Raw genomic sequence first — 27,681 nt, 5'->3', positions numbered from 1 at the left:
GGAGATCTAGGCCTTTATATTAAAAAAAGGGAGTACCATATGGAATGAGTTCAAAACTTACCATGACCTTCCCTCCTGGTCCCTGACTTTCCACCGATACACCCATCCATTGATTTTCTTTACTTTCCACTGCCGGGTCAGCTATAAAAAGGGTGAAAATAAAATGTTCAGACAGATACATTAAATATTTTGCATTAGCCATTTTTTAATATGACATGAAGCAGCTCAATATGATTCCGCATTTAGCTCGCTCAGAGTCTCTTATAGAAAGCACAAGTTAGGGAATTGCAGATTCTGTGAATGCCACTCCCCACTGGAATCACACAAAGGCCCCTAATGATGTGGTTGACCACATCACCTTCCAACAGCTCACCACAATCATCCATCTGGGTGGGACTGCACTCACCTGGTTTCCATTCTTATCTAATCATAGCCAGAATATCACTTGCAATGGGTTCTCTTCCCAATCTCACAAAGTTAACTGTGGTGTCCCCCAAGGATCTATCCTTAGACCTCTACTATTTCTCATCTACATGATGCCTTTTGGCAACATCAACATGTATGCTGAGTACGCCCAGCTTTACCTCGCCACCATCTCTCTCAAATCCTCCATTGTTTCTAAAGTTTCAGACTGCTTATCTGACACCAAGTGCTGGATGAGCAGAAATTTCCTCCAACTTAATGTTAGGAAGACCAAAACAAATTTTGTCAGTCCTTGCTACAAACACCAGTCCCTGACTACCAACTCAATCTCTCTCCTTGAGGCTGAATCAGGCTGTTTGGACCTTGGTGTTTTATTTGACCACGAGATGAGCTTTTGACCACATATATACACTTTATCACTAAGACCGCCTATTTTCACCTATGTCACGATAACCCAATTCTGCCCCTATCTCACTCATCTGCTGCTGAAACCCTTATCCATGCCTTTGTTACCTTGAGACTGGACTATTTCAGTATATGCCTTGTCAGTCTCCCTTCTTCCACCCTCATCCAAAACTTTGCCATCCTGGCCATCCCCAATTTTAATCACTCCACCTTTGTTGGTTGTGTCTTCGGTTCCCTGGACCCAAGCTCTGAAATACCCTCCCTAAACCTTTCCATCTCTCTTTGCTCATTTAAGGTCGGTCCTTAAAACCTACCTCTTTAACCAAGCTTTTGGCCATCCGCCCTAATATCACCTTAAATAACTGTATCCAATTTTGCTTCCTGTGTCCAATAATGCTCTTGTGTAGTGCCTTGGGATATTTTATCATGTTAGGAACTATATAAATAAAAGATGTTGTTTTAAACATGGTGATACAACTCTGACATAATAGTCCTGTTCCTCAAACCAAACTGAGGATCGATTTGATCTTCCTACATGGAGGTATGAAGGGCAGTAACTGAGAAAGAAAAAAAAGACTTGCATTTCTATAGTACTTTCCATGGCCACTTTATGACTCCAAGCACTTTACAGCCAATGAAGTCTTTGAAGTGTAGTCATTGTTATAATGTAGGAGGAAATGAGCCTATGGTGTAACTTAATCTGTGGGTCTATCCCCTAGGCTCTTCAAAGAAGCATAGACACAGTGGATTTCCTTTATGGGTCCACAATCTAGCACTTGCAATAAAATGCAATAGGTGAAAACTGCACCTTAAATATCATGCAGCCAAGTTTTAATATCCAAAGAATACACTCTATGGAATATGCCTAAGTTATTACAGACTTCCACTTCAAAGTGTAAGCTATTAAGGTGAAATCTGCGCTTTACATTCTTAACCGTAGAATCATAAAGCATAATAGGATAGAAGGCACTTTGGCCCATCGTGCCTGCTCCAGCTCTTTGAAAGAGGTATTCAATTTAGTACTACTCCCCAGCTTCTCGTAACCCTGCAAATCAGTTCTCTCCACCTGTTCGCAACAAGGATTTAGAGCACTAAAGTACCTGGACATAAAGTGAAAGTATGCATGCTGCCATTAGCAGTCACTCACACTGCTCACAATCATATTAAAATTAGATACCTAACAACTTTGAGCAAAACCATCTTCCACAAATTTTATGCTTGACTGAAAGCACAAGATGTTGAGGAAAATCTGCATTGCAGATTTCCGTCAGTACTCCCAGTCCAAACAATGGTGCTGGCATGATGCATTGGGAAATTCTGACTGCAAAAGAGCTTCTGTTTTGGCCGGAGAAAGAAACGATCACAATGAGAGCTATCTATTAGTTTTGCACTGAGCTGTGAAGCAAATAATTACTGTTGTCCTTGCTTAACATGGCAAAGGATCTGATGCATCAAACCAAAATGCAATTTCTGTATTTACATGTACAGATATTCTTGTACATTTCTATGTCAGATTGTTAGGAGTTTATCTAACTGGCCAACATGATTGTTTTTAGGGATGAGGTCTCAATCTAGTAAGCAGAATCTTCCGATGGCAACAGCAATGAATGTTGAGACATGCTACTGTTGCATGCCGACACCCAGCAAGGGTCCTGACCCATGCATACATGTGATATTTACCCAGGAAGTTTAAACTTCCATTGGACAGAATTATGCTTCCCAAGCCATACTAGAATGCCTCCAATGCTGACCTTAGCAGAGACTTGGGCCCGATGCCCTATACTTGCATAGACATTTACCCAATCCTTCTCCTTTATAATCTCAGATGTAAGACAGTGATTAACAGCAGGAGCTATGTGGCTTAAAAGCTTAAAAATACTCCCCCTGTACTTCCAACAATGGTTGCTCAGCCCTCGCCCCAACAATGCTCACCTCCCCTCACCTAGAAATCCAGGATTATTCCTTTTTATTTTGAGAACAACATAATATTTTTTTTTAAAAACAACTCCATGGGGAGAGGGCAGGGGAAAGAGGCAGTCAGTTTTACTGACACCATTAATTTAATCTCCAGTGATTAGCCAGTAAAGGAACAGCCCTCCAGATGCTGATAACAGAGAAAACGGCAACCGGAAGGTCGCTCAGCTAGCTTTGAGGAGAACGTCCACCCACTTGAAACCCAGACCAAGTCACAATTAGAAGGCCAATGAGGAAAAGCTAATGAAGCCTGAGAATAGAGTTAGTAAAGATTTATCTTATTCTATTAGTTTTTTTTATTCATTCAAGGGATGTGGGCTTTGCTGGCTGTGCCAGCATTTATTGCCCATCCCTAATTGTCCTTGAGAAGTGGTGGTGAGCAGCCTTCTTGAACTGCTACAGTCCACGTGGTGTAGGTACACCACAGTGCTGTTCGGGAGGGAGTTCCAGGATTTTGACTCAGCAACAGTGAAGGAATGGTGATATACTTCCAAGGTCAGGATGGTGAGTGACTTGCAGGGGAACTTCCAGGTGGTGATGTTCCCATCTATCTACTGCCCTTGTCCTTCTGGACGGTGGTGGTTGAGAGTTTGGAAGGTGCTGTCTAAGGAGCCTTGGTAAGTTTCTGCAGTGCAACTTGTAGATGGTACACAATGCTGCAACTGTGTCGGTGGTGGAGGGGATGAATGTTTGTGGATGTCGTGCCAAGCAAGTGGGGTGCTTTGTCCTGGATGGTGTCAAGCTTCTTGAGTGTTGGAGCTGCACTCATCCAGGCAAGTGGAGAGTATTCCATCACACTCCTGACTTGTGCCTTGTAGATGGTTGACAGGCTTTGGGGAGTCAAGAGGTGAGTTATTCGTTGCATGATTCCTTGCCTTTGACCTACTCTTGTAACCATAGTATTTATATGGCTAGTCCAGTTCAATTTCTGGTCAATGGTAACCCCCCAGGATGTTGATAGTGGGGAATTCAGTGATGGTAATACCATAGAACATCAAGAGGCAATGGTTAGGTTCTCTCTTGTTGGAGATGGTTATTGCCTAGCACTTGTGTGGCGTGAATATTTCTTGCCACTTGAACGGCCTAAGCCTGGATATTGTCTGGGTCTTGCTGCATTTGGACATGGACTGCTTCAGTGTCTGAGAAGTAGTGAATGGTGCTGAACATTGTGCAATCATCAGCAAATATCCCCACTTCTGACCTTATGATGGAAGGAAGGTCATTGATGAAGCAGCTGAAGATGGTTAGGCCAAGGACACTACTCTGGGGAACTCCGGCAGTGATGTCCCGGAGCTGAGGTGATTGACCTCCAACAACTACAACCACCTTCCTTTGTGCTAGGTATGACTCCAGCCAGGGGAGAGATTTCCCCCAGGTTCCCATTGACTCCAGCTTTTCTAGGGTTCATTGATGCCACACTCAGTCAAATGCTGCTTGATGTCAAGGGCAGTCACTCTCCCTTCACGTCAGGAGCTCAGCTCTTTTATCCATGTTTGAACCAAGGCTGTAATGAGGTCAGGGGCTGAGTGACCCTGGTGGAACCCAAACTGGGCATCAGTGAGCAGGTTATTGCTAAGTATGTGCCGCTTGATAGCACTTTTGGTGATCCCTTCCATTACTTTACTATGATCGTGAGTAGACTGATGGGGCAGTAATTGGATCTGTCCTACTTTTTGGTGTATAGGACATACCTGGGCAAATTTTCCATATAGCTGGGTAGATGCCAGTGCTGTAGCTGTACTGGAACAGCTTGGCTAGGAACAAATTCTTTTACGAAAGAGTGGTATGCCCACTGTAAGAATGCCCGGTCCAGAAGGGCCAGGTTCCAATTCCCCATTCTTCTCTAGGGGAGCTGATTATTTATAAACAGCCTTTTCTCTTTTGGGTATCAAGCAACAATGCCTAGATGATCCACATAACTGTCAATTGTTAGGGAAGTATGTAGCTGGTCTGGCAAGGCATATCTTCCCCAATACTATGTCTGATCACAGTGAATGCCCAGGATTCAGAAAAAAAGATTAGTCAGCTCCATATTGATCGCTATGTTTTGGGCTAGGCAGGTACTCCACCCCAGAAGGTTACCCTGGAAAGTTCAAGAAAGGCTAGGAACCAGTATATCTGGTCCCAGGCAATGTTCCCCTTAAGGTGCACGGCCACACACAAGTTTGCCTCTAAGCTACCATGTGCGCACAACCATGCAAAAAAAAAAATTAAAGCAGCCATGCACTTAAATAAATTGCCTGTCCCCTCCAAAAAGAAAAAAAGAGGGCATGTTTCTTCCAGGCCTATTTCCTAGCCCCTTCAGCAAATTTCCACCTGAGGTACAGCACCAAAGTATTACACTGAAAGTTTCACCAATTTTCTGGGCCAACGCCTTTTGTGTTCAAAAGATTACAGTTGTTTTATGCACAAACATGACTAACGAGCTTCGGTTTTAGCCTGGCTAGAACAAGGAGGTTTAGAACACCTGTTTTAAAGCAGACTTCAAATGGAGATAACGAAATGCTGGTGTGGAGGTTTATGATATCCACATCCTTCCTAGTTGGAACACTTCCAGAACACAAGAAACAAGTCGAGATATTCCTTGGGTCACACCCCAGTGATAGAAACATAGTCACGCTACTTGCTGATTTAACCCGGAAGATAAAGTCTAATTAAATGTTCAGGTCCAGAGGTTGAAAGCATTCTTGAAAATTGCGTCTGCAATCCACAAGCTAGTCAGTCCTAATTAGCTTTCAGAGTCCACTGTGATACATCAGATAACGCTATCAATGCTGTACTAAGCCATGTAGAATGATCTACATGGAAATTACAATACAAAAAACACTGCTTTGCCCGAACTTGTCCATGTTGATATTTACCCTCTATTCAAACTGTAATCCTATACACATGCCCCGTCCTTTTCTATATTCTTTTATTCCCCTTTCCATTTACTACCTATCTAATCTATTTTAAAAACATATGCTTCAATCACTAACTTTGGTGATGCATTCCACAGCCTCACAACCATCTAGGTAAAGAATTTCTGTTTGCTCAGCCTCCCAAATCTCTTATGTTTAACGTTATGTTTGCGCCCCTTTCATTATAAACTTCTCAGCAATGTTCCCTCTAACCACGTGCAACTCAGAAGTTCCCACACAGCCCGTGCATAAGTCAGCCCCTTTAATTTACCTCGTGTGCCTGGCTACGGAAAAAATTTACAAGTTCCAGGCTAAAACAAATGAATTGTGCACAACAAAAATTAATTAGATTCACAGAATCACACAATTGTTACAGCACAGGTCATGCAGCCTGCGCCAGCAGGCTGAGCAATTCACCTGGTGCTATTCCCCTACCTTTTCCCTGTAACATTTTCTCTTTTTAAATAACAGTCCAATTCCCTTTTGAATGCCTCAATTGAACCTGCCTTCACCACACTCTCAGGCAGTGCATTCCAGATCCTAACCACTCACTGTGTGGAAGATTTTCCCCATGTCGCTTTTGCTTCTTTTGCCAATTACTTTAAAACTGAGCCCTCTCAATCCTTTCACGAGTGGGAACAGCTTTTCCTGATCTACTCAGCTCAGATTGTGAATACCTCTATTGGATCGCCTCTCAGCTTTCTCTTCTCAAAGAGAAAATAGTCCTAACTTCTCCAACCTATCTTCGTAACTGAAGTTCCTCATCCCTTGAGCCATTCTTGTGAATCTTTTCTGCACCCTCTTTATATGCCTTCACATCATTCCTAAAGTGCAGTGTTCAGAACTGGGCACAATACTCCAGTTGAGGCCGGACCAGTCTTTTATAGGAGGTTAACATAACCTCCTTACTCCTATACTCTATGGATAGAATTGTCCCAGATTTGCACTAAGTGAGGTAGCGGGCAGGTAAAACGATGCTTTACCCGCAGGCTGCAACGGCGGCTTTTCACACTATCGTCCCAAACCCGTCGCATTAATTATGTATTCCCGAGAAACACTGTTTCCATGGTGGGCGGGCTCTCGTTTGACCGCCATGCCATCACCTCATTGATCATCACGCCGGGTGCCATATTTAAAGTCCAGCTGCACACACGCCTCTCAGTGCTTCGAGCCCACAACTCCTGTAAAGAAGACATGGGCCCCTGAAAGACAAAAAGACTGCAGCCCCCAGGTTCAATGACGCGTCCCTCGAGCACTTTTTGGACGCAGCGAGGCTCGTCATGATGTTTTCTACGCCCGCTGTGGCTGCAGGACGAGCAGCAACCTCACTAATCTGGCTTGGGAGGCAGTGGTGGCAGTGGTCAGCGCCAATGCCCTGCAAAAGAAGACAGCCACCCAACACCGCTACAGGGCAAGTGGTCTCATTCATTCCGCCAAGGTAATTTACTCTTCTCAACATTCTGAACTCACACACTCACAAACCCATGACACATCCAGAGGGATCTCACATGTCAAGGGACTTCACCACTAACTCTTTCACACATGCTCACATCTCCATCAGGCTCATACCCTCTCAAGCGTATGTCCTCATCCTGTCCATGGCTCTGCTCACCACACAAACAGTCCACCCAGCGCCATGCCTCCTGCTCACACACTCTCCATCCATTTTCATGCAGGAAAAGCCTGCTCACATCGGCAGGAAGAGGTCCCAAGCTAGGGGTGGAGTGACTCACATTAGACCCCTCTCACTTTGAGGAGTGTGCTGCCGCACTGACTGGTGAGGACATGGACCATGCCTGCGGTGACGGTGAGGTTGGCAGCGAACACCCTCATGAGGATCCTGCAACACATCATCCCTCTCTGTGCGAGTGCTCTCTTTCCTGCTTTTGACTCTGCTGCCATGCACTACTTATCTCTACTTTGGTCCACAGGGAGCTTTGCTAAGCGACCAACACACTCAGCCAGCCAGTCCCTCAGCTCCATCCACGTCCTCACCTCCAGCCAAGAGGCCACCTCCTCCATTGAAGAGCTGGTAATAAACAGCCTGGAAGACCCATCACAGCGCTTACCCACACCCTGCACCAGTTTAGAGATACACATCTCGGGGGGACCTGGATCTAGAGCGGGCTCAGGTTCACAATCTGGTGGTCACCACAGCAACAAGAAGCAGATTCAGCTGAGCTCCCTGGCACTTGGAGGGCTGCTGTGGATCAGGCATCTGTGAGGTCCAAGTCAGATGTCAAGCCTCTAGATTTGGCCTTCCAACTCATCCTGGAGACTCAGCAAGAAGCGTGGGAACATCACGCTGAGCTACTGGAAACCCTCACCAGAGTGTCACGCGAGTCAGAGGTGTGCGTCCACCTGCTCTGATGAAATGGTGCCCACACGTGTGTATGGAGTTCTCCATAGAGAGGATGGCGGATGTCATGGAGACCCTGGTCCAGCAGAACACGGAGATGTGTACAGACCTGCACTCCATCGCGGGAGCCATGGGTGAGCTCCTGCAGTGGCAACGCGAGAGGGAAACGGGGCACCTCAACGTCCCTCCAGGTGCTCCTTCCCCTCAAGTCATCAGGCCGGGGCTCCCTGACATCTGAAGGGAGAAGAAGCAGAGGCTGGACACCCCTGGGATCTCAGGCGCTGTCCTGTCCCTCTGAGTCCCCTTTGCCTGTGAGCCCCTCAATCACGTCCTCTGTCACCACAGAGGGAGCAAGCTGGCCAATGAGTGATTCTGGAGGGAGAAATATGTGTGTGGCAGGGCCTTTCGGAGCCTCGTGCAAGCATTCTCCCACGTACGTAGATCTTTCATGTATCACACTCACCTCACTGTCCTGAGCATTTTGAATGCTGCCTGCTGGGGTTCGTTTTCAGATGTCCATCTGAGCTGACTTGCATCTCCGCCCACCCACTGATCACACTCCCATACAGCAACTGATCTTGCCCATCACGACTGTCGTTTCATTTTCAATTTGGACAGCATGGTCTTGATTCACTTTTTCATCAGCTCCCCAATCTTTTCCCCTCCCCTGCCCATTTCCTTTTCCCCATCACAGTTGCCACCCCCCAATTGTGCAAGATGTTACTTGGAATTGCAGCATGCCCAATAAACTGAATTCACAATCTCCAATCAATGGGGGCAATTTAAACTTCGGAAAATTCAGAAGCATTTTAAAAGGACCCTTGAATCATATAAATGGTCACTGAGAAAGCCGATTGCATAGGCAAAACTTCAGCAGTTGGCAATTATGATTTTGTTCATCACTGAAGCATGGGATGGGTCTGTGGGTTGCTGTACAGTTTTCCAAAGTTTGGTTAATTAAAAAAAGGGCAATTAATTGTTAATTTACATATGGTGTTTGTTACAATACAGGGGAAATTATGAAATGCTTTTCAGGACTCCTTGAAGTTAAAAAAAATGCTTACAAACCAGCAGCATTTTCTATTTAACTGGGTCTGCCCATATCATTGGTTATCTTGATAGTGAACTTGCTTTAGCAATATAATACTCACCCTCATCATCAAAAATGGCACGCACACAGTCATTTTCTTTGGATGTGATGGGGCATTTGTATAATCCTCCTGTTATTTTAGCTTTTTGATTTGGAAGTCCTTTTGCTTTTGGAGCACCAACCAATAACCTGTTCAGAAGAAATTTTTTTAAAAAAAGGTTAGAGGTGAAAGAATACAACAGATTAACCCAAGTAAACTAGCACATATAGCACAAACCAAGGCAGAGAACTTCCCTAGGAATAAAAGAAAAATATAGTTTTGTGCCTCCACACCTTTTGAGAGGTTAGAGTTGGAAATCTTCTACTCTTGATATCAAGTTTAGGATCGATTCCGCACAAGTAGCTGTGCTGAAAGAATAAAAACATGCTAGCGTTCTACCAAATTTCTTCACTCAAAAGAAATGAGGTCAGCACTTCCTGCCATTTCATTTCAGATCTTGTCTTGTGCTTGCCACAAGTGTAACTGAAAGCTGATTTCTGAATAAGCAGAGGTGTAATGCAAACACTTATCATTCACTGGACATTAAAGAGCTTGTGTTTGCAGAGCACACTTGATTAACCTACATATTGCTATAAAACTTGACTCTTTTGTGAGGGGATTAAATATTTTTTTCAAAATAATTGAAGCATGCAGGTCAGGAACGGCAAGGGTTATTTGCAAAGTAAAAAGATCATTTTAATCTGCTTTGAGCATTCGGTTTCACCAATCTTCAGAAGGGCATTCAGTGAGAGACAAGGCCCAATTAAGAGTTACCACATAACAATGTGACGGCTAGTTGGCTGGAGTCCTATGCAACACATTTTTGCTAATTATGATGCCTTAAGGATAATATTAATTCTTATACATTTTATAATATAGCAGAAGTTAAGCTTGAATTCAGTGCAACAGAACTCCCTTCTCCATCCCCATTCACTCTCTCTCCGGAGATGTTCCCTGGACTGATTTTCCAGCCTCAGAGTCATTTGAAAGATTTTAGTGGCCCAAAGCCACCACCGAAGATTCGGCCTGGAATGGGCTGAACGACAGAAAAAGAAATCCTCAGAATTCTGTCACAGCTACTGCAAAATTTTAGAAGTATTATAACTTATTGAACATTTTGCACAGTCTACCTAGAATTAAATAAAATTAATCCATCAATTACTATCAGCACATTGCATTCAGCATTACTGTGGCAAAACTGATAGGAAACAAAATGGTTGACATTGTCCTTGAATTTTCATATGTTTACAATAAACCAGCACATAAATGCAGCCGAACACGTTCCTGATCCAATTTGTGTTTGCTGCTGTGGAACAACAGTCAGCAGAAGGGGAAGGGATATTCCATCCTACATTTCCCAATGTAATCCCAAACTCCAAAATGATTGACAGTGTGTCACTTTTAAAAATGGAACATGGTGACCCTCCTACTACTTCTATTAAGTTATACATTTTTTAAAAATTTGGCAACTTTAACTGTACTGTAATGCTGCTACATATTAAAATATTTCCTTGCTAATGTGCTACCAGTGATATACAGATTATTTTTGTGAGTGGTTGTATTGAGATTAATAACGGACAACCAGATGCTAATGTTTCTTGCAAAATGAAATTGAACATTGAACAAGTGCAAAGGAGAAAAAAAAAATGGATTCTGACTGGATCACTTATGTGTGGACAGTTACTCAGCCAGATTCTTTAAATGCCAACTTCAGCAACGACATCAACATTTTGCAAGAATGCCTTCCCTTCCCCTGTATCTTTTCAAGAACACAATTACTTGCTTTCATTTCATGAAATTAAGCATGGTGTCAAACAGCAGTAGCCACAGGGCATTAATAAATGTGCATGACGCTTCTGAAACCATCAGTCATGAACTTGAACAAAGGATAAAAGATTGATGGGAAGCTTGAAAACTTCTGAAAAGGAGAAGCACAAAAGAACCTTTCAGCAGCTAAAACAGGAGGGTTAGCAAAACTGCACAACAATAGCAAGGCAAATAAAAGCTCCCCAACTCAAATTTGAACTTCTCTTAAATGCATTTCTATTTCCCTCCCAGTGTAGTTTTATAATCATGAATCAGTTTTAGAATGAAAAAGAATCACAAAGATAATAAAAGTCATAGATCTGTCATACAATTCTCAGACATGCTTTCTATATTCTGATCTTGAACTAGATTTATCTATACTTAGAATATAACAAATGAGTACAAGGCTCAAATGGCTTTTCGGCCATCTGGACAGTGTCCAGTCCATCAAAATTGATTTTGCAGGAGTTTTGCCAAATACTTGTGGAGCTCGCTTCAAGAAGGACCCTAGCATTTGTTCACTGATCCTCCCAGTGAATCTAGAGGTTGTGGTGGAGGTATTGCTGATGGTATTTCTCTAGCGCTTGTGTGTTGTTGTTAAGAGGCAAGATAAGTCCTCAACGGTAGAACAGGTGAAGGAAGACTGTCTTTGCAGCCTGTGAGATGCACAGAAGGAGGCTACAGTGGCACGGTGGTCCCAGTCATCGTGGTTCCACATGTCACCAAAATATGACCACAACCCGTCAAGGTCGTATTGACAATGACGGTGGCCCATGGTCCCACGTGAAACAAAGTGATGTGCAGGCTTCTACCAGGGTCCATTTGCCAAGTCTTGTGGTGATAGAAAATTGGTGATGGGGGGTCCCTAGTCAAGAATATGTATAGAGGCAACAGATGAAGGTCATAGGACACCTGTGTTGGGACAGTGTCATCTTTGGGCAACACCATCTATGACTAAGCAGTCGTCTTCAGGATACCTTCTGTTCACTGTGCCAGGGTACATGAGGTAGAAAATCACTGCAGAATCTCTTTCTTGGATTTGACCCTTGTATATATCATTATCATCCTCATAATTCACAATGAAGGAGTTCCACCTCTCCTCTACAACATCACATTCCTATCATCTTCATCCTACAGCGCCTCTTGATATGGAAAGGAGGTTACAAGCAAAGAATAGGTAAGCATTACTCCCTTAGGATTAAAGAGTTAGAGAAGGAGATGGAGGCTTGTGGTCTCTCATGGGGATGTTGCAGTTGCATTAATGTCCAATCACCACTAAGCCTCCAACCTTGCAATCTCTCAGAACAAGAACCTACCCAGTCTCATTGCCTGCTCTTCATTGAGAATGACATCATTAAAGTCAGGTTGCCCTTTCTACGAGCCAGCTTCTTACGGGCATTCTGCAGCAATCTCTACTACAACAAGATTAAATGAAGTAGGCGAAGACTATTGCTTAGGGGGAAATATGTATTCCATACTGTAAAATTCCAAGTTTGTATCCCATTAACCAGAATGCAATATGACATAAAAAACATTTTTTGGAGGCTTTCTCCTACGAGTCTCTTTTCATTGTTCTATTACATTAACAAGGCCCAACTCATTGCAAGTTGCAGGCTCTTCCTTGGGCCTATCCTTTTCACTTCTTTGGTTGTCTCTGCCAGCTGCTCCTCTGGTGGACACTCTTGTAAAGTGCCACAAAAATAATCACAAGACATCCAGCCTAACCTCTTGATGTGAACCAATCACTTTGGCATTTATCTGCTGCTCTAATCTTCAGTTGTACTCACACTAATCAGCACGGGCAACCCATGTCTCATTAACACAATTGGAGTGCAACTTGCTGTGTGGAATTTCAGGGACACAGATACTATGAGCAAGTTAATACTTAATTCTAAGCCTCAGATGATGTATGGCATAGAGGCACGAGGAAGGAAAAGAAAGCCACAGAACAAAACGGACTAGGACTGCAAAATTAGGCTCATAACGGCATTAGCGCTGGCACTTCAGAAGGTCCAAGAAGGGAAATAATGGTGATGGAATGTTTCTAGCCACCTCTGCTGCAAATGCCCTGACCAAAAAAAGGGTAGGGGGTGGGGTGCAGCATGGCTGTATAGCAAAAGCTTGCAGAGCAGGTGAATCATCCTCCAATGCTGATTTAACCCACAATCTCCCAATTAGGAATGTGAAGGACAAGTTAATGCTGTCTCAGTATCACTCCAAGCTGAACACGCATTCAGCTGCACAAGGGACAGCCCCCACTCCCAATAGACACTATTTAAAAATAACCACCATCTAAATACCAGTCAAGGTGATTTTGACTTATTTTTGTTAGTGCAGAGCTTGTTGTTCTATTGGAGAAGTTTTGGACCCACAGAGCCACATGCATGGAGTTGATATCACTCTGCACCATTGGTAATGCTGCCAGCCTGGTAAATCCACCTTCTCTCTCCTACTACTTTTCTCTTGTCAGTGAGAATTGGATGATGAAATTCCCCCTCCTTCAATACAGATCCCCTGTCACCTTATTGAATCAATAATGGATGGTGCACTGTATGAAGTTGCCTGCTCCTGTCTGAAAGGATCCAATGGTGTAGAAATTGAGTGTGATGGTAATCTTTGATCACTGCCATCCTTGCCCCATTGTGTGGCTGCAGGTTGGAATGCAGGAACTGGCACCATTCAGTGGCCATGACCTTATTGAAACACAGATGCCTCACTCTCTGCTCCTGGCAGAGCTGAAGGTGGGCAAAGTGCTACCTAAAGATCCTTGGTGAGTAGGGCCTTCTATAACAGCCTTCTATAAAGTATATAGATTTTCAAATGATCCTGACCAGGTGGTCAGAGGAGCTCTCTACCCTGCCAGGAGAAAGTCTGCTTCAATATTGGCAGCTATAGTTGCAGTGATCTCTTGGGCTACTGAATGATATGGAAATGGAGCTCAGGCTGCAGGGAGGGGAAAATCAGTTCTCAGAGGGATGAGCAGAAAGGCTCTTATAGAAGGCCCTACTCACCCAGGATCTTTAGGTAGCACTTTGCCCACCTTCAGCTCTGCCAAGAGCAGAGAGTGAGGCATCTGTGTTTCAATAAGGTCATGGTCACTGAATGGTGCCAGTTCCTGCATTCCAACCTGCAGCCACACAATGGGGCAAGGACGGCAATGGTCAAAGATTACCATCACACTCAATTTCTACACCATTGGACATTCAGCAACAGGAGCAGGCAACATCATACAGTGCACCATCCATTATTGATTCAGTAAGGTGACTGGGAATCTGTATTGAAGGAGAGGGAATTTCATCCAATTCTCACTGGCAAGAGAAAAAAGTAGGAGAGAGAAAGTGGATTTACGAGGCTGGCAGCATTCCCAATGGTGCAGAGTGCAATCAACTGCATGCATGTAACTCTGTGGGTCTCCACATATTAAAGGAAGAAACGTCTTGTGACTGCAAGAGTTATCACTCCGTCAACATCAGTTGTCATGCAACCATGATCAGAAGATACTCTCGGTGAATGCCTGCTTTCCAAGCACCAGCCATGGTATTTTCATCCTATGACTATGACTGTCAGCTGTAAGCACCATTTTTGGGCCACCACAAAGAACCAGAGGCTGGCTGCTGCTGCATGACATGCAAGCAAGTCATTGCAGTGGGATTTCCAAGGGGTCCCATAGCGTATCCGGTGGGGATGGGTCCGGTTCCTGACTATCCGGAGACTGGAAGAGCTGTGTCAATGTTTCTGCAGGGGCCAGGAGGCCCTTGAGACACACACCCCAAGATGGAATGGGAGCAGATGGCAGGGAAGTCAATTCCTGGAGTCTGGCCCCAAGGACCTGGCAAGAGTGCTGCAAGATATTCAGTGAGCTCGCACTGATGGTCTATGCAAGTAGCGAATGATTCCCTTTCTCAATGTGATGCACTGAACAGATGAGAGATTGGTGGAATGGTGGGTAGGAGATGTTATGTGAAGACGCATTCATTGACCTAAACATCAGTGCAAGGTCACTGAATTTCTCGGAGCACTCCTGCCAGGTCCTCGGGGCCAGACTCCAGTAATTGACTTCCCTGCCATCTGCTCCCATTCCATCTCAGGCTGTGTCTCAAGGGCCTCCAGCTCTTCTGGTCTCCAGATCATCAAGAACTGAACCTACCCTCACCAGATACACTATGGGATCCTTTGGATCGCATTGCAATGACTCCATGGGAATTACCCAGGAAGTCTAGACTTCCAATGGGCAATTCCCCAGCTCCCTAGGACCCCTTCAAAAAAATCTCCAACTATGAGTTAGAGTTGGAAGCTTCAGACAGTTCCAACTTACTTGTCTGGTAAGTTACCCAGAAAAATTTAGACAGATTAAAACCTGGTCTACCCTTGGTAACTATACAATTGCCCCCCCGTCCCCCCCGCCAAATCACTCTCAATAACCATCCGCCCATGACTCCCCGCCCTCCTACAACCCAACTAGTCCACCTCACCCTGGACTCTCCTCCGACCAGTACAGCCCCCACCACCCAACTACCCCCTCCCCCCGACCCAACCTGACCTCATCACCCTATCCAGCTGCCACCCTACGCTCTTACCCACACTAGGTCTTTTACCTCCCTTCACTCTGTAGCTTTTCAAAGAAAGTTTGAAACATTTAAACTCTACATACAGCAACCGTAAAAAAATAGGGCATGAGCCCAGTTACTTAAATTTACAGTTAGTCCCTTCATTGTCTTTGGAAGTATAAGGTTTAAAATTGTATATAACAAGTGCTAAAATTTATAAAATGTCCTTTATTCTCCTCCTTCTGCTTCAGTGTGGTTACAAGCACTTGGCTTTTACAGCCAAGGAATCTTGGCTATTTGACAGTTGGCTCTTCACAGAAATAAAAAAACGAATGACCGAACTGGAATCTGGGCATCATTTTAGAATTAGCTAGCCTGAGTTTCAAATCTAAAGTGATTGAGTATTTAAATAATAAATTAAATTTATATCCTATTTATTACAGAAATGCTTCCATGGAAATGCTAGAATGAAGAATGAAAAGGTCAAGCAAATAGACAAATTTTGTTACCTAGAAAGTATGTTAACATCAGAGGGAAAGTGTGACCAAGAAATAAGGTGAAGGGTTGGAATGGCCAAAAATGCATTTCAAAAATTGAAAAAGATTATGATCAACTCAAAATTAAACATGAAAACAAAGCTAAGAATCCTCACATCAATTGTAACAAATAGAAATGAGTGTTAACAATCGCTGAAGCAATACAGAGAAGAATTGAGGCTACGAAGTTGTGGTTCTTGAGGCAAATAACCAAGATATCTTGGATAAGTCACACTACTAATGAAGAGGTGCTGGCAAAATCTGAGACCAGAAGAACTTTGCTGACCAAGATCAGGAAGAAGTTGGAAGTTCTTGGGCATGTGACAAGAAATCGTGATTTAGAAAGTCTGATGCTGACGGGAAAGGTCGATGGTAAAAGAGATCGGGGTAGACGAAGAATGATCGTTCTGAAGAGCCTCGCAAACTAGATGAATGTACCACCAGTGAAGATAATCCATGCCTCCAGAGCAAGAGTAACATGGAGGTCCATGGTCACCAACACCCTCTCAGGGCATGGTACCTGAAGAGAGAGAAAGACTGAAGCATAATCTACATCTTTGCACTATGAGTGCAATCTCTATAATTGAAAATCAGATTCAAGTTTCTCCAAAGTTGAAAATAAGGATGAAATGTGGCTGACAGGCATGATATAGCTTTAAAAATAATTGCGGAAGGTGAAGCTCATACATGGACATTTAATACAAAGTCCCACTGTTGATTTTGACAGTTTCCATTCCCCACTGTTGAAAGTATGGACCCTTACAGCCCAGCTGACTGCTGCTGATGTCTGTGCAACAGGATTCTATGGCATCTCACCTTGGTCACTTTAGAATTGTGAATATGGACAGGGGTGGGGGGGTGGGGTAGTGCGCGCACGCAGGGTGAGACCATGGCCAAACCCAATCTTCTCTTCACATATCTACATGTCTCTTTTCAGCTGAGCTGGAGGTACATTGCTGGAGCTAAGATGCAAATAAGTTGATGAAATAAATAATCTCTTCTAAAAAGCACAGCACATTACCCATTTTTTTCACAGCACATTACCCATTAATTAGTTACAGCTGCCAATAAAACAGCAATGACACATCCTCCCTTCCTTTATCACCCTAATACAAACAACATGCATCCACTTTCCCAAACAGAAAATAGCACAAGAGCAACACCTGACCAAGGCGAGAGAAAAGAACTAACATTTCGATAGCATCTTTTATTATTTCAGAATATCCCGAAGTCCTTCACAGCTAATAACGTACTTTTAGAAGTGTAGTCACTGTTGCAACGTATAGAAACCATGGCAACCAGAACACCACAGAATGGCCTCATAAATAGTAATGAGAAAAATGCCTAGTTAATCAATTTCAGTCATATTGATTGAGGAATAAAGTATTGGTCAGGACAGAGAGAGAAGTTCCTTACTCTTCCTCGAGTACCCCATGAGGTCATTTCAATCCATTTGAGGGTTCAACATCTCACCTTAAAAGCAGTTGCTGACATGCTGTGAATTGCACTAGGATTTGTCTATTGCACTGAACTGCCAGCCTAGATTATTTACTAAAGTTTCTGGAGTGACATTTGAACACAACCTTCTCATTCAGAAGCAAAAAAACGCTATTCCTAACTGACATTGTAATGAAGGATTTAGTGAAGCACAAAGGCGGGTTTTGCAAATGGATAAAGTTTAATTCAACACAATGGTTAAAGTTCAAAATAAACTTCAAGAACAATATAACTCATCTCTCTGCCAGGCATCCTGCAACCCTTTGGTCTAAATAATTTTAGACTTCAGCAATAACCTCATTGTCAAATCCATTTCAACTCACATCTGATACCCAGTTTTGCTTCGATTTTTTAAAAATGTCTTAATAATATTCATTATTTGACTGAGATTATCTATTACATCATTCCACTTCTAATCCCTCTCCGATTTTGTCTTTTTCATATATTACTTGTGTGTGTGTGTGTGTGTGTGTGTTTGGCTGCACAGTGGTTTTTCTCCCTCCAGCTTCCCTTCTTTTCTGATTATGTTAATATGCTCGTCACTTATTTCTCAGTTGAGAAGGATGACCAAACCTGAAAAGTTGAAACAAAAACAAAAATACTTGGAAAAACTCAGCAGGTTTGACAGCATCTGTGGAGAGGAATACAGTTGACGCTTTTAGTCTGAATGACTGTTCATCAGATCTAAGGAAATAGAGAAATGAGGTGAAATATAAGCTGGTAGAGGGGGGTGGGACAGGTGGAGCTGGATAGGGGGCCAGTGATAGGCGGATGCAAGGAAGAGACTGCCAAAGATGTCATAGACAAAAGGACAAAGGGGTGTTGACAGTCGTGATATTATTTAAGTAATGTGCTAATGGGGACATTAAGGGTAGCAAGCAGGACAAACTAGTGGCAGAAGTTGACTTCTTTGTTCTCTCTGCATAACTTGACTGACCTGTTGTATGCTTCCAGCTTTGGTTTTGTTTCAGAACTCTCACAGCAATGCTCATGTTGAAGGATTGCTGTGGTATAAAACAGGGCTATTGTTAAGAAAGCACAACGGGAACAAGGTTGCAGGAGGTGGGGGTCATACTAGTCTATGACTTTATTATCAATGGTCGAAAATAAAAAAAAGTTTAATTTCTTCATATAAAAATTAATACAACTCTTAATTGTCGAGTAGCCATTAAAGAATAGCAGATTGCATGTTTGTTCTCGTCTGTCCTTGGTTAGCTAATCTTATCCAGAAACAGGGCTTCATTAATCTCTTCCAGTTATATGTCTATGTCTTCACACAAACCTACAAAAAAGGACAAGAAAAGAGTAACTGGTCCATTAGGCCTCCACCATCCTGACAAAGTGTAAATTCTGCACTTCATCACTTCCAACCCCTCCCCACAAAGAGCTATGCATCCCCTCCCCACAAAGAGTCATGCAATCTCCTGGGAGAGGAAACTAGAACAAAAGTTGAAAAAAGGTGCTTGGGAACTCTTTTCCCAATCCCCAACAGTGATCAAACAATCAGCAGGACACACTGATATTAAGTAGAAGTAACGTCAAAATAACCCACCCATCTTTGCAAGACTCTTAACCAGGGAGGAATCTTACTAACCTCTAATGTCCTCACCTTGTATTTGGTATCGACACAAAAACTATGGATACAATTTGTGGAAAGCCTTTATTAACCCACTAAGCAATAGTATATACTTACAACACCAGGTGCTTAGTAAGACCCCCATGCTGGTGCTCATTCCCAGGTGGTCAGTCCACTGAACAAATTCCTCCACATAACTGATCAAATCACACATCACTATGTCCTTGGGAGCTCTGGCCTTTCTGACCCTGGTCTCTCAGCATATAGGGTAATGTCTTAAATCGAGTCATCTGATTGGATTATCAATCCCACCCTGGCCATGCAAAGACACCCTGCATGTGGTAATTTCCTGTTCTCAGCAGAGGGTGTCTCCAGGTACCTGACAGCAATGGATACAAGGATGTTGCCTGGGCTGGAGAGACTAGATAAGCCAGGGTTGTTTTACTTAGAGCAGAGAAGGCTGAGGGGGTGCTAAATTATCAGACTATTTATCCATCAGCTAGTGCTGAATAAGCAGATATTTCCCCTAGTTAAATATTGGAAAGACATTGATTTTGGTCCTCACTCCAAACTTCATTCCCTAGCTACTGACTCCATCCCTCTCCCTGGCAACAGTCTGACAGCATCTGTGGAGAGGAATACAGTTGACGTTGAGTACGTATGACCCTTCATCAGAACTAAGAAAATACAGAAATGTGGTGAACTATAAGCTGGTTGAGGGGGATAGGACAGGTACAGCTCGATAGGGGGCCAGTGATAGGTGAAGACAAAGAAAAGATTGCCAAAGATGTAATAGACAAAAGGGTGATGACGGTGGTGATATTATCTAAGGAATGTGCTAATGGAGACATTAAGGGTAACAAGCAGGACAAGCTAGTGGCAGATGGCCCTGGGGGGGTTTTGGGGGGGGGTGGGGGGGGGGGGGGGGGGGGGGGAGAAAGGGATCGAAATGGGCTAAAAGGTGGAGATAAAATAATAGATCGAAATAAATGTTAAAATTATGTAAAAAAATATTTCTGTAAAGTCTGCTAAACCAGTCTGCTCTCAACCTTGGTGTCATATCTTACACCAAGGGGAGTTTCCAACCACCTATTTGTGCCATCACTAAGTTATAAATACATACCTGCAAGAACTATATGGTTTTTTTTAAATTGGAAGGACTTTGAGTTATTTGGACACTTTCTTGGGAACTGACCTGGGTGTTTTTTTTAAGAAAGGTTATAAGCTCACTTTGACTGAGCGCAAACTGGCTTTTCCAAGATCACATGACTTCAGCTAAATGACCAGTATGGCATCTAACAAGATAAGAACTATTTGCTTATTTGACCTTCAATTTCTGGAGGAAGAAACTACTGTTTTCAGACTGAGGCACTCCTGATTTTCTGGAAACCACCTGACTGAGATGAGTTTTCTGTTTTGAACTTGATTTTTGGACTCAGTTTTTGGGAACAAACCAAAAAGGTTACCCAACTCACTCTCTCCCTGTCTCGACTGAAATTCTGCGTAGCTATCAGTATCCAGCTAGAGATTTTCATCTCAGTATTACTCACCTGTATTTGGAAACCCAAGGCGAGAGAAAGATCCCAAGGACATTGATTCCACTCTGCTCTCCTCCACACTGAAGGTCCTTCGGAAAGAACTTGCAGACAACTACTGTGACCAGCAGTCTGTCTTTGCACACAGGAATACCAGATTGACAACATCAAATGTTATTCTTTCTCAAAGTTATCCCATTGATAAGAAGGTTTTTCTCCTTTAAATGCCAACCTCTGCAGAAACCCTGTTTGTTTTGTCCTGTGTGCATGTGCGTGTGTTGGGACTTAAAGGGTATATAGTTACACTTTTGGATTACAAACTGTCCTTTAACCAGTTTTCTGCAACGTGTTTGTTGTTTTAAAAAAAATGTTTCATAATAAATCAATCACTGAGTTTATTGAAAGAAGCCTTGTTAATGTTTATTTTATTCTGGGTTTAAGAACAGCAAAAGTAAACAACTGGCCATTTTGGTGATTATTGAATTAAACACTTACTTAAACTTATGGTGCGACCTTTGGAGTGGCGGGGCTAGAGAAACTGCACAATCCTTATGTCCTGGTCCTTACTCTAAAACCGTAACGTCATTCAACTCTGTCCCCATCTCAGCTCATCTGCTGCTGAAATCCTCATTCATCCTTTTGCTATCTCTAAACTTAATTATTCCAACACACACCTGTGACTGGTCTTCCATATTTTACTCTCCACAAACTGAGGTAATCGAAAACTCTGTGCAAGTTAAGGCATGGGCAGCAGGGTCCTATTCACCAAACACAACTGTGCTCACTGACCTAAAATGGCTCCCTGTCAAGCAACATCTTCATTTTAAATTCTCATTCTTGTTTTCAAAGCTCTCAATGGCCTTGACTCCTCCTACCTCTATAATCTCCACCAGGCCCAGAGTATCCCCAATATTAATGGCTTCACATTTGGTGGCCATGCCTTCAGCTGCCTAAGTCCTAAGCTCTGAAATTCCCTCCTTACCTGCTCCGCTTCTGTACTTCATTTTATCCTTTAAAGGCACTCCTTAAAACCTACCCTCATTGAATTAGCTTTTGGTCATCTGACCTAATATCACTTTATGTAGCTCAGTGCCACATTTTGTTATACAATGCTCCTCTGAAATGTCTTGGGTTGTTTTGTCTTTTATCAATAGTTGAAGTGAATCCATGCTCACTGAAACGATTTGCCATGTATTCCAGAGATTGCCAAGTCTTTACGAAAATGCACACCTCCTACTTTACAATCTAGTTCTGTGATTTCAAAGGTTGTATTTGAATTCCATGGTCCTCCCTAACCTATCAACTCAGCCAACTGATCCTCTTGAACTACAGTCTAATACTTTCCTTATTTTAAAGGGTTTCAAATCAATTCTCTTCAAAGTCTACATTTTTCTAAAATGAACATCTTCAGGTCTCTTGGTCTGCTAACTGGCTATCAATCTTCGAACCCTTTCCAAGGCCTTGATAGCCCCACATCATAAGATAACAAAAATGGACAGTGTTCTACATTTGACCTCATACAAAGAATACTACTTCAACTCTCATAAAAGCAAAGTACTGCAAATCTGAAATAAAATCTTTTTGCCATGTACCTGTCCGAATCTTGTTTTTCATGTTTTTGCTTTGGACAGAGTTGTTCATCATTCTGCCATTCATGCTCACTCTGAACAAATGCTTTTTGTTTCTTTCCTACAGTCATTACCACTCCTTTTGCCTTTTGTTCCATGACAGCTTTGCCATTTAGTCTCTCCCAACCTCTATCCTATCCCAGACCTCCTCTTTTGTTCTTCCTCCACTCCCCCTTTCAACAGTATAAAACACATCATATTTCTACCTACCTTCAGTTCTGATTTGGCTCAAAACTCTGTTTCTCTCTCCACAGATGTTGCCAGACCTGTTGCGTATTTCCAGCACTTTGTTTTTACTATACTACTTCAGCTATTCATATTTCCTGGCAATACATCCTAAAACACAAATTGCTTTTACAGTAGCCTTGCAGGACTAGTCATGGACCTCCATTGACATGTGTACTAAAAACCTCAGGTCCTTTTCCCAATCGCAAGAAAACTTGCATGGTGTCTTGTGTTCTTTCAGCACTGAACTGACTGCTCTTTTGTTCCTCTATTTCTAGCTGATGATCAACTCACCAATTATGGAAAGCAGGATAGCGGGTAGCAAGACTTTTAAAGCAAGCATGTCTCTTCAATAGTGCTGTTTGGAAAGTCTGTTCTTCCCAAGGAGAATGACTACTCTGTTTTCGTAATACTGCAATGGAGATGCAAGTAGAGCAGTCAGGGTCATGAGCAGGTCTTCTGCCCATCAGATGACAAATGGGCACCCAGACAATTCAGCCAACAGGCCTGGAAAGGGATGGTTAAGCACAAGAATAACAACAGCATAATTTCAAGGACTTGGCTAAAATGCTAAATGTTTTAAAAAAATCAATGCCAAGAGCATAGGGTCATTGTCTGAATGAAGCCTCGCAACATATAGCTTGGGATTCCTTCGCTCTGCTGCTGCACATGCTGCTCCTTCACATCACAATATGACATTGTAAGTGGGAGAAGGTGTGGCACAAAAACTATCAGTACCAAGAACCCAAAGAGCGTTATCAAACAAAATTTGACAGCAAGCTACACAAGAGGAGCTGTGAAGCCATCATTCAAGCCTTTTTCACTCCAATTAAAAAAGTATCATGAACATAACAGGTAAAGGGAGGACGTGCAGCAGAAAAAGTAGTTGTGGGCCAAGTCGAATGTTTGAATGTTTCTCCCATTTCAAAAACACACAACATAGCAACCTAATGCATCAATACATTGCTACTCATCTGCTACTGCTTACTCATGTCAGTCTTTTTTCCTAGGTCAGATTACTCAGGCCTTGCAAGCATGCAAGCTGAGGAAAACTCTCCTGAAGATGCACCGTCTCAGAAGCAGATACCCTGTATGGTTAAGATAATGAGTTAGGGGAGTCTGGACAAGTTGGTTAACTGAGCAGAAGCAGCAGCTCAGGAAACAGCCCGCTAGACAGCCTGCTCAGGTGTTAGCTCTGCTGCAGAAGTCAAGAGTTGCAGACTTTAGTTGCCTAGCCTTTGAAAGAAAATGTATTTTGTGCACAAACACTTGCTAAATGTATTGGACTGCATATTGGAGTTTCTGCAACATGGAGTCCACAATCAAATTGTATGGTGTTCTGACAGGTGACAATGACATTCTACTTGAACAATCCATGCAGTCACCTTGATGGACACTACTGCTGGGCCCTCATAAGCATCTCAGCAATTAAAAATAGAAACTCTTATGGATTCCCACAGTGGAGCCATGCAGGCTCTGCACTCAGCCTAACCAAGGTTGAGGGAATGGCAGGGGGCCTGCATAGTTTCAGGCTGCTCTCCCACTCATCATCCCGCACCTCCCCGTTACCCTTTCCCAGAGTGACAGCCCATCAGATCTCATCACCCCATAACCAATATTTGTTCTGTCACAAAACCAGCTGGACTAGGCTGTCTTGGCAACAAACAAAATTTTGTCGTCCAACCTCCTAAAAATCACTGACCATGAGCACAACATCTCATCTGACCTCAGCAACCTTCCACTTTCCAAAATAAGCCACTGAGGGACCATCTCTTACAAGTACTAGAGTTTCTAAAATTATTTAAAGTTGCTACTATGAGTTAACACCTGGGTGAGAATTTTGTTAAGGCATTACCATAAGCCACTGAAATGTGATATAATTTAGAATCATTCATCTACAGAATGTTTCAGTAGGAGCTGTGTTGCAATGTTAGGTGACAAATACATGAATGTTTGGAAGTATTTTATTGGGAAGTAGAAGAACTGCAAGAGATGTTATTTAGAACTATTGATCTGGGGGTGTGGTAGGAATAGTTCAGGTGAAACATTGGTCAATCAACTGTTGACAAAGAGCTTTGGCTCTAGGCTGGTGTTGATGTCCTCCCATTTCTGTGCCATCTTTTTGGTTATTGGGATCTTCTTTGTCAAGTGACAGGAGGTGCTGGTTGCATCCAGTTTCCCCATTGCACAGTAAATTGATGCATAGCACAACAGACGATCATGATTAGGGGCACATTCTTCAGCTTAATTGCAGAAAAGTCCTAGACCTATACAGCAAAATCTTTGCTTTAGCACTGCAACAATTTTCTCAATGACACCTCTTGTTGACCTCTGGCTGTAGTTATGGTTATTACATTTCAACCAACATGTGAGAGTTTTATACAGGTATCACCAGCCAGATGTCAAGGAGATGGTACTGGTCAGTACTAGTCACCAAAGTCAACCACTGACATGCTGTGCTGGGTTAAAGGACAATGGAAGATGGGATGGAGACCATCTGGAGGACTCACTCAAAATTATTAAGGCAGCTTCCTGGAAAGCAACACAGACCTACATGATCTGATCCTGATGGTGATCACACAACAGCTGAGCTTTACAGAAGTGAAAGCCTTTATGGTTCATGAAGATTGCCGTCTTACTGGGAGCTCTGATAGCTATATTAGTCCAGTCAATGATACCCTGTACTGTACTTTGAAGAAACCCACAAAATGTGTAAAGCCCAGGTCCATTTTCTGCGGGTTTCCAAATGACTGGCTTTAGCAAATAGGACATCAACCATCTTGATCCAGGCATAGGCTGCAGATTGATTAATTGTACGGGCATTCCCTGTTGCAGACTGGATGAAGCCCGAGGCCAAAAAATTGAGTGTTTTTGTCAATTCCACAGCCATAGACAATGCAGAACCTCTAAAAGCGGAAACAATTTTCTTGTTTTTTAAATTGCTAATTTACAGATTACCATCCCAAACTTGACCTGATAAATAATAACATGACTAAATTAATTGAGACCACTACATCCCTCATGAGGCCACTAGTGGTGCTTTTGAATAATGCCTGAGAAATTCAGCATGTCAGTGAAGAGCATCATTAATATTTACATGCAAGACTTCAGGCTGTGTTACTATTCCCAAAGACAATGTAAAAAGAAGCTCAATTATTAAAAACAAGCATTATTTAATTTTGAAATCGCCCAGCTCAGGTTTAATCCAATAATAAAGGATTAGCTCAATTGAGATTTACTAGAATATTTTATTTAGTGATTAGATACCATCTACAACTTTTCTCAAAAGTGCCATTTCAATATGTTCACATAGCTATAATAGTCTATTTCTAGTCAGCAGTGCGGTTCTCTCATGAAAGACATCCTGTATTGATGTCTGCCTTCCAGTTACTGCACTTAACTGATTATTTTGAGTTCCTGCGGTAGCCTCAACTTACTTGCTGCAACAGATAATATCAACACCTTATAGCAGTGCATTTAATAATACCTAAAAATCATTGCAAACATTAGTGGCAAAATTGACAGCATTTCAGAAACTTTTGAAGCCACCTGTATTTTTAAAACTTTTGAAGCAACCAGAGAGATCTTAGGTTTGATCAGTAGCCTGTTATCCCTATTGGAGGTACACATTTAACACAAAGAAATTACGGGAGAAATTCCTCCCCCCTCCCCTCCCCACCCCCCCGTTTGGGGGGGCACGCCTCCGATCAGTGCCCCAAATCGGGGGCATGCCGCCACTTTACGTGGGGGGATGCCAATTAAGGTTATGCACTATCAGTGTGGTGGGGGTAGGGATTCCCTCAGCCAGGAGTGTGCTCTTTTGCGTATGTGCACGAAAGAGCACACAACTCTCCCTGAGGCTAAGTGCTGCCTCAGAGAGATTGGCTCAGGTTTAAAATTTGTAATACAAATGATAAAAAAAAATTCCCTGACATGGCCCCTCATATGACACTGTCACGAGTGGGGGCATGTCCATAACTTTTAATGAAACCTTTAATAAAAATTTAAATACCCTCATGAAACCTCATCCCACCCGTGGATGAGGTTTCATGCTTTTTCCAAAGCCCGCCAGGGCTCTCGGGCTGCCCACCAACCTTAAGGTGGGACGAGCAAATCCATTCATGACTTTAATTACTTTTTCAATGGCCTCAATAGGCCGTTAACAGGTCGGCGGGCGCACAACTGACTCAGCTGCGCCCCCACCGATCTGAAAATGGAAATGACACAGGGTGACATCAGGAGTTCTACCCGATGTCATCCCGTGTCGGCAAATGGGCCCCGCCCCCACTCGAGAACCAGAAGATCCTGCCCTACATTATCTAGATATGCCAATCGATCCAATAAGCCTTTTTGACATTTACTCTCCAAATCACATTTAATCTGCCTGTCACTATAGCTCTCCAACTCCTTTTCCTTCACCCATTTATCCAATTTAACCTTGAATGTTGACAGTTTATTTCTCAGAAGTGAATTCCACAGTCTCACAACTGTGTAGAAGTTCCTTCTGCCCTTTGTTCTAAAAGCGCTTACCCTTATATCTATGGCCTATCATTCTAAAATCCTCAATTATTAGTCAATTTAATGGGATTCCAACAATGCACACAGTGCTCCAGCTAAGGTTTTAAAGTTTTATATAGGGTCAATATTATCTCATGGCTTTTTTTAATCTATACCCCTGGAGATAAAAGGCAGAACTCTATTATTTTTATTACAGCCTTAATCAATCTGAGGTGCTCCCCTTGTGGTGCTGTGAACCTGTACCTCTAACTCTCCCTGCTCAACATCACCAATTTCTATTCAAAGTATAATTACCATGATTATGTTTTCACCAAATTGCATTAAATTACACTAACCATCTAAAGAACTCAATTTTATTTGGGCTCTGCATCCCCGTGCACCCAATGCTGGATGTCTTATCAATGCAGCCCAAGAACTTGGTCAGCACAGACTGCAGACTATGGTATAATGCAGCAGTGACCATGGTATTAATACAGCCTGAGACTTGGGTCGCCACCAAGCTGCCACAGACTGCCAGCTACAGTATTAATGCAGCAGTGGCTGTCGTATTAATACATCATTAGGGACTTGTGCCAGGTAACATTACTCTGAATTAAAATTTTAATTCTTTTATGTTGCGAAG

At 42.9% G+C, this 27,681-nt stretch overlaps 1 protein-coding gene across 2 annotated transcripts in view; it reads right to left on the bottom strand.

Moving 5' to 3' along the window:
• Positions 1 to 27,681, bottom strand: part of LOC121284803 (integrin alpha-6-like) — a 129,232-nt gene that overhangs the window by 80,885 nt on the left and 20,666 nt on the right. For both annotated transcript variants that reach the window (XM_041200497.1, XM_041200498.1), the window contains exons 2-3: positions 9,213 to 9,340; positions 62 to 141 (exon numbers count right to left, since the gene is read on the bottom strand). In XM_041200497.1, the coding sequence (XP_041056431.1) occupies positions 62 to 141; positions 9,213 to 9,340 (208 nt within the window). The remainder of the gene's footprint in view (positions 1 to 61; positions 142 to 9,212; positions 9,341 to 27,681) is intronic.

This window comes from Carcharodon carcharias, chromosome 12, assembly GCF_017639515.1.
Source record: "Carcharodon carcharias isolate sCarCar2 chromosome 12, sCarCar2.pri, whole genome shotgun sequence".
Taxonomy (NCBI): domain Eukaryota; kingdom Metazoa; phylum Chordata; class Chondrichthyes; order Lamniformes; family Lamnidae; genus Carcharodon; species Carcharodon carcharias.
This window is presented reverse-complemented; position numbering and strand designations above follow the sequence as displayed.